Source organism: Quercus robur, chromosome 2 (assembly GCF_932294415.1).
Source record: "Quercus robur chromosome 2, dhQueRobu3.1, whole genome shotgun sequence".
NCBI lineage: Eukaryota > Viridiplantae > Streptophyta > Magnoliopsida > Fagales > Fagaceae > Quercus > Quercus robur.
In genome coordinates, this window is record NC_065535.1 from 88,119,349 (window position 1) to 88,127,539 (window position 8,191).

Sequence of the window (8,191 nt, forward strand, 5' to 3'; positions counted from 1 at the left end):
ATTTCCTTCTTTTGCATGAATTTAATTAGCAACATCTATAATTACGTGAGCGGGAAAATACTATGTCACTATAGTTCCTAATTACTGGATGATTACTATTGTAATCCTAAGTGAGAGATCTCCTGTGGTGCATTTATGATATTGTGCTGGCTTATTAACTAAGTTCGGATCCAGGTATCATGATACCTGGATCAGTTGGCTTGCTGGAGGGTCCAATGGTGTTCCAAAGTGTAGTCCTTAAACTCTTCATGTCCTTACTCTTTTTCTCTTCAACCATCACCACTGCCATTGCTACCTTGCCAAAACAACAAGAGCTAGATCGAATTTCAGCACTGCCTGGACAACCACCAGTCACATTTTCTCAATTTTCTGGCTATGTTACGGTCAACGAGCAACATGGACGAGCTCTCTTCTACTGGTTGACTGAAGCCACTTCTTTCCCTGAAAAGAAACCTCTTGTTCTTTGGCTCAATGGAGGTTAGTTTAGCTTTTTTCTCACTTTCTTTTAATTTCCACCGACTACTATTCTTTTGTAATTCTAGGGTGATAGGATAATAACAATTATCAATGAAAAGGGAAGGTCATAACCTCATAGGTGCTTCAATATATTTGTGAAAAGGTTGTACACAACTACAGAAACTCATAAATAATTTTTTTTTTTTTTTTAAGTAGAAAGGTTATATGGTTATACGTATTTTGTTATCCTTCATGGGAAAAATTAATGGATGCTATAAGGGAATTAGTTTTGAAAAAATTTTAGAAACTTTTTTGAGGAAAAGAAAAATATAACTAATTTTTTTGACAGGCTTTTATATTACCTATAAAAGTGGTATAAAATTTTTCTTAAATGGTTTATTAACAATTTTCTTAAGGGAATTCGTTAACAAAACACATCTTTCGTTACTCTTGTAACTGTACTAAAATTATGCTACTTAACAAATCATCACTACTCTATTTTGTACCTACCACATGGCTTAACTTCACAAAGATTGACCCGAATCATCTAATTAATAATTATGCATTGCATAATTGTGCAGGGCCAGGTGCTTCATCAGTGGCATTTGGAGCATCGGAGGAAATCGGGCCATTTAGGATTAATAGTACCGGTTCATCTCTTTATCTCAATGAGTATTCATGGAATAGAGGTAACAACCACTATTCAAAATAATTAATATTTAGCAAGTTGGTAAGCCATTATCTTTGCTAATTTGTGGCTAAAATTTATCACGTTTTTACTTTTTGTGCTCACAGAAGCGAATCTTTTATTTCTTGAATCGCCTGCTGGTGTTGGCTTCTCGTACACAAATACAAGCTCCAATCTTAAAGATCCCGGAGATAAACGGACTGGTAATAGATTTTGATGCTTTTTTATTATTATTTAATTTCCATAAAATTATGTTGTAAGTGAATCCTACACGTTACCAATTTCGTGACACAGCTGAGGATGCTCTAGTATTTCTAATTAGATGGATGTCAAGATTTCCACAATACAGACATCGAGAATTCTACATTGCTGGGGAGAGCTATGCTGGTATATATATATGCAACAAATAACTAATAACTTATTATTACATAATTACGAGTAATTCTAAATAATCTTAAGCTAATGTTTTCATTCTTTTTATAGGGCATTATATTCCCCAGTTGGCAGAGAAAATTGTCGAATATAATAAGGCACTCTTGCAACCCGCCTTCAACTTTAAAGGATTTATAGTAAGCAATACATAATTGACACAAATTTGAACGCCAAGTTTGATCATAACTCTAATTAAAAAATTTCAATCAAATTATGCAGGTGGGGAATCCAGTATTTGATAATTACTATGACAAAATTGGAGTTATAACATATTACTGGACCCACTCAATGATATCTGATAGAATCTACCATGATATTCTCAACGAATGCAATTTCAAGGAGGTAAATCAATCATCGGTATGTAATGGTAGACAGATATATGCCGAGAAATATGAGCTTGGATTCGTAGATCAATACAGTATTTACACAACACCTTGCGTCACATTGATTAATGATACTTGGGCTCCTCCAAGGCTCAGAAATACTCTATTGCATCCAAGGGTTTCTGGGTACGATCCATGTACTCGGAATTATGCAGAGAAGTATTATAATCTACCGGAAGTGCAAAAGGCAATGCATGCAAATGTTACCGGAATTCTTCACAACTGGATTGCTCACAGGTTTTCCATTTAACGACTCAATACTTTTTGTTTAAGTATTTATTTTTTAATAATTTGATAATTGGGAGAGAGTGATTTGAACCTAGATATCTTCATTAGAGGCATTAATGAAAATATGAGTTGAGCCATAAGGTTATTAACTTTGTTTGTTTATTTTTAAAATTGAAAACAGAAACCTAAGTGTTTGATGAATGCATCTAATGCTTATATATACTTTTCTATTGTGCAGTGCTGATATCCAGAACAATTGGACAGATTCTGAATTTTCTATGTTGCCGACATACAAGAAGTTGTTTGCAGCTGATCTAAGAATCTGGGTTTTCAGGTAAAAGTTTTTAAATTCTAGGGATAGAAATTTTTGTAATTAAAGTAAAATATGGATTTTATATTAACATCACTTATATTAACACACATTACGATATTTGTGCCCTAAACTTTGAACTTTTTATAAATGGATATGAATAAATAAATTATATATCGCAATGCATGAGAAACGATAAAACTCCGCAAAAATTTCACCATTGTCTCACTTTTTTTTCTCCTCCTTGAAAACTAGAGTAGAAATATGATTTCCCCATGGTATTTTGGGTAGTGTAAGTTGTGTTCCTTGGAAGTAGAAGGGAAAGGCAAGTTGTTTGTTGTCTACTAGTCCACGTGTTTGAGGTTCTATTGGGGAGCTTCTCCATCATAATTTGGTACAATATAGTGCAATCTCAATGAAGAATTTTCTTGGGTTTTGTGCACTAAATTGCCACAGATCAATACTTGTACCTGGGTACTTGCTGTCAGAGTCACTGGGTAAACATTGCTTTAGCATCACGCTGTAAGTAATTTTTGGCCGGTGACTTGGATTGGGCTACATACAACTACAAGTGACAAGACAATATTAAGACACTACAACAATAAACAAAAAAAGGTCGTTCGGTAATATTGTTCTAGTAACATTATTTATATTTTATGAAAATAGATATGAATAAAAAGTGTATAGAAATACGTATAATATTATTTAAATACTGAAAATTATTGCTCAAAACACCCTACCAAACAGCCCCTATGTTTCTATTTAAGACTGAAAAAATGAAAAATTTATTAGTTTTTTGACGGTTTTTTAATTTCCTATGAAATGTTATTAAAAATAAATAATTAATGTGTGTCGTAAAAATATACATTAATCGACCCATTTAAGAAAACCTGTATGAATAAAATTTGGATACAACCCATCAAAGAAGAAGAACAACTCTCTAACCTTCTTTTTGATTCATTAACATGCGCACTGTAAAACTATTTGTATTAGGTTATGGCCCATTAAATCATCTTCCCTGACCTGATATTTGATACATTTTCCGCACAAAAAGAGGCACTCTACTCGTACTTTTAGGCCTCTATGGCTCTGAGCAATTGAAAGTCATTGATAGTCTGAACAATATCCTTACTCCATACCCTTTTGTTAAAAATCAATTTCACAATGTCTAGTCACATAACATCCCAATTAATGAAAATTTAACATTAGAAAACAGTCTAAGATTACAAAAAATTTCACACATTCATATGAAAATGACAGACAGTCAATTACAATTTATCATGTAGAATAATTATTGTAAAAATTATGATTTTTTATGTGGTACTAAAATTACTCTAATATTAGTGTTGGTAGTTCCTTCACTATAGATTTCATCTCTTGATTTGAAAGGCCATAAACTTGGGCTTGCCTAGCCATCTTCCTAGCTTGTACACTTCTTGTTGTACCAAACTTCAAATTTATAGCCAGAGTCCTTTAGCTACAATTTATATTTTGAACAACTTAAGATTGAATGATTTATCGTAATTACGAGAGAAATTGTTTATCTGTTATCACTCTGTAGTCTATACTCTATATGCGGCTCTTGCATGCAATTTTTTTTCTTTTTTCTTTATTTATAAAATCTTGCATGCGTATTATGATCCATTGTGTTTGCCTCCCATGCATTATTGATAACTTACTGTTTATAGCCTAAAGCTTTTGTTTATAAACATACTCAATTCCATATCGAAACAAACAAATAAGCATAATAAATATTACGAAGCTTTGGCTACATGAGAGGTTGTGGTGATCCAAATTAAAGAGTAGTGTAAATGCAATTGCTTTTGATTTGAAAAGTAATTAAGATGTAGAAACAAAGAGAAAGATCTAATTTTTAAGGCAATTGCTTCTATGTTGATGCAGTGGGGACACAGATTCAGTGGTTCCAGTGATTAGCACTAGGCTAGCCCTCAACCATCTCAATCTCACAGTTAAAACTAAGTGGTATCCATGGTACGCAGATGATCAGGTAATAAAACACAATTTCTTACCAAAAATCAGTCAAAACCTCGAACACACTATCAAATATATATAGATAGGTAGATAAATATTCACAAAGAATTGTTACAATAATCTGAAAATTAAACTTCTTTTATAGGTAGGAGGATGGACAGAGGTCTACGATCAACTAACTTTTGCTACAGTGAGAGGGGCTGGTCACGAGGTTCCGCTATTTCAACCCAAGAGAGCATTCATTCTTTTCAAATCTTTTTTGGCGGGGAAGGAATTGCCACATTCTTGACAAATTACTTGGAGATGACAACTAAAGAAAATTGATTATATATGAGCAACTTATTAATTAATGTAATTGTTTTATGATTTGGATTGATATGTTACAAATCCAAAATTAGTGCTTCTATATATGGAACATGATCCTCTTCATTTCAAATCACAAATCCATCTTGACCATGTTTGAGAAAACTGAGAGGATAAACCGTGGCATTTTCACTAATGGCTTCCCTTCCCTATGAGTCCAAACCTTCTGTCTCACTTTTCATATGCCACTTTATACTCCACTTATAAAAACTTACCACATGTCAACATATTTGATTAAATTCTATTATTATAACTTTTCCTATTTTAACAATCTAAAATATAATAAAAAGCCAACACCTCCCCCACCACCACCACACTACCAACCTTTGCGGGTGCCGGCCACTAACCCGTCAATATCGCTGGTCTGAACCGTTTTGGAATTTCCCCTACTTCACTTTTTTCAGGGACGACTTTCTGATTTGCCGCTCCTTTTATTCTATTTTTTGTTTTATTGAGAGTTTGATTCCTTTCATTCTTAGATCTGATTTCCAGTTTATCAGTGTTTGGTTTTTACTATTATAAATCCACATCTCGTGGCCCGCTCAAACGCCAAATCCACCATATCTAAAATCTAGAATCTAGAATAAGGACTAAGAGGTATCTGAGTTATGCCAACTAATGAGACTTTAGGAAATAGCGCTTATAAAGCTTCCACCCAGACCATTTTCATTTTCATGCCTTAACCTGAACGACTCCATTCCTCCATCCTTAAGTACTGGAATGGAGTTACTGCAAAGAACGAACAGGGGAGCCAGTGTCTTTCTTGGAAAAACTAGCTTTTAGTATTGATAATAAAAAACGACCCACCGGACCCATGCCGAAACCCATCTTTCAAACCCAAGCAAAAATCATAAAATCCTAACAACAAAGAAAAACCAATTTATCGAATTAACCCAGGTAACAGTGGTTGTCCATGACATGTCCGACGATATTGATGGGGATGGTGGCTGGTGCCGTGGTGGAGTGGTGGTGGTGGTGGTGGGAGGTGTTGGGTTTTTTCATTTTATTTTAGATAGTTAAAATAGAAAAGTCATTATAATAAAATTTAATGAAATAGACTGACATTAATAAGTTTTTATAAGTGGAGTATAAAGTGGCACATGAAAAATGAGACAGAATATTTGAACTCCTTCCCTATGTGTCATGCCACTTAATTTAGAAAACCGAGTAACCCAATTTCAATCCTAAATTAAGGACCAAAAGCAATTGAAGTGCATCGCAGATACCAGTGTGAGATGAAGAAATATTTACTCTAAACCCTCGCTGAGGCCTGGAGGCATTCCCAAGCTCTGGGCAAGATCACTCACCCTTTCCTCATGGCCTGAAAAATATAAGGGCTGAGACTTTCGGTTTTATAGCAAAGGTGGTAGAAGAGTTTCAATCACCAAAAAAAAAAAAAAAAAAATTCTCACCTAGACACTCTTCTGATGTGCATCCGTGTACGCCTCAGTAACTAAAAGCGAAAGTTTCTGCACCTAATGGAAAACATATATGTTTTTTTTTAATAAGTATATGCATAAGTCTCAAACAGTATCCATCATTTTAATCAGAACCCTAAACCAATTGGACGCTTTAATTTCCTACATTTTTAAAGATTCTGCACAATTGGAAGGTTGACAGACCCCCTGTTAATCAATTAAATAGTTTAAAATTTTTTCCTCCTTTCCTAAATATATTTCCAAGATATGCACTCAATAATAATTGGATCCTTAAATGGGCATGTTTCTTAGCCTAAAATCAAATGGTTGAGCATCATTAGATACTTATCAAGATTTTTTTTTTTTGTTTATTAAGTTAGTGTTACCCAGAATAATTTTTTCTGGCTTTTCCACCCTTTTCCTTCATTCCAGAAAATTCTCTTCAACAATTTTCCAGTTAATATGTTTTCCAAAATTTATTCTTAAAAGCGAAAAACAAAAGTATATTGACAAGGTCAAATTCAACTTTCATCAGTCGAGTCAGGCCATCAAACCAAACCAGAAATTTCCCCTAATAGTCACCCCAAACTGCTAACTTTTACACCATATTCTACTTACGTAGTTTCAATTAAAAGATGTATACAAGCTATTATAATAACAATGCATCTAAATGGCAATGGATCAGTAACAGCAATGAACATGCCCATAAGGATACAAGGACAAGAATAAGATAGTGGAAATGCAAAGACCCAATGGCTACAAAAGTTTTCACCAAACAAGAACACCTCATCCAAGATTAATTATGCTGCTTGAGGGTTCATGTGGTTATCTCATGGGACTTGAGTGATTATATTTGCTCTTGCAAAGCATCTAATCAAGAAATCCACATGCCAAACCAGTGTTCCATAAATTCTGAACAATGATATAGGGAGATCCAAAACAGACCCTTTTAGGAATTTAATAGATGTGAAAAGATCCTGCTATAAGAATACGTTTTACATTTTTTTTTTAGGACCATCTCCTCCCCAATATATAACGGATGGAGAATGAAGTGCTAAGTTCAATCTCATACCGATTTATAAAAAAAATAAAATAGGCAAACTACACAAACCTCCCTTAAGGTTTTACGGGATGACACTGCCCCTCAAAAATTATGGAAGAAATAACACTCCTTCCCTTAACACTTCTATCCTCTTGAGGTTTGTATAAATAAGTAGTTAGCAAGTTAGTTGTGGGAAGCTGTTACAGATGGGTGTACTTTAGTTTGGAGGTTGCTGATGTGCCAAAGCTGTGCTGATGTTTAATAGACTGATGTGTCATAATGTGTTTTAATTGAAAGTAGTTAGTTTGTTTGTTTGTTTGGAATACTATAATTGGTAACAAATAGCTAGCAACTGAATTGAAAGTATTTGGTTAATTAGTTGGCTAGGAACCTAGGAACACCAGAATTGTTACATATAGCTAGCAACTGAATTGTATAAAGGGAAACAAGGATCTCAATAATGAATCATTGAAGAATTTACCGAAACCATTTCCTAATCTCTTATCTCTTCAACACTTCTTGGAGGCCTGGTTGGCCTCAAATTCAACCCAAATTATCTTCCTTTACTACTTAATTTTTGGAAAGATCTTCATAGAACGTATAAAGAATTGACCACACATCTTGGGCACCATATAGAATTAGGGTGAGGATTGAAGGTTTCCCAAGATTGATCATTTACTTTGTTTTTCAAAATCACTACATTAAGGTATGCTTTCTAGTTTTTGTTCTAAAATTCAAGATTCTAGCAGACAATGCGTAAGACTATTGGTACATTTGATTGAAGTGAGAATAGGGAGGATAGAAAATGATAGAAAAAATATGAGAGATTTTAGATAAGTGGGGTGTTTGGTAAAAGTGATTTGGGGAGAGAGCTAGAAA

General features: G+C 33.9%; 1 protein-coding gene across 3 annotated transcripts; it reads left to right on the forward strand.

The window, feature by feature from the left end:
- The first annotated feature begins 209 nt into the window (after positions 1-209).
- Positions 210-4,778, forward strand: LOC126715639 (serine carboxypeptidase 24-like). Of its 3 annotated transcripts, XM_050416353.1 has the most exons (10): positions 211-477; positions 828-829; positions 989-1,145; positions 1,252-1,347; positions 1,439-1,531; positions 1,628-1,713; positions 1,796-2,196; positions 2,426-2,521; positions 4,400-4,505; positions 4,635-4,778. In XM_050416353.1, exons 1-10 carry the CDS (start codon positions 216-218, stop codon positions 4,776-4,778), a joined length of 1,443 nt encoding a protein of 480 aa, XP_050272310.1. In that variant the 5' UTR covers positions 211-215. The 3 variants fall into 3 exon arrangements, with proteins under 3 accessions (XP_050272312.1, XP_050272310.1, XP_050272311.1); XM_050416355.1 differs by lacking the exon at positions 828-829 and having other exon boundaries at positions 210-477; positions 1,038-1,145; XM_050416354.1 differs by lacking the exons at positions 828-829; positions 1,252-1,347; positions 1,439-1,531 and having other exon boundaries at positions 1,038-1,145.
- Positions 4,779-8,191: the final 3,413 nt, after the last annotated feature.

Bases quoted from the DNA above. Each gene is read 5' to 3' on its own strand.
- LOC126715639 (XM_050416353.1), top strand. From the start codon at position 216: ATGGTGTTCCAAAGTGTAGTCCTTAAACTCTTCATGTCCTTACTCTTT. The intron at 1,348-1,438 runs GTAATAGATTTT...TTCGTGACACAG, and splicing joins TCCCGGAGATAAACGGACTG to CTGAGGATGCTCTAGTATTT. The intron at 2,197-2,425 runs GTTTTCCATTTA...TCTATTGTGCAG, and splicing joins CACAACTGGATTGCTCACAG to TGCTGATATCCAGAACAATT.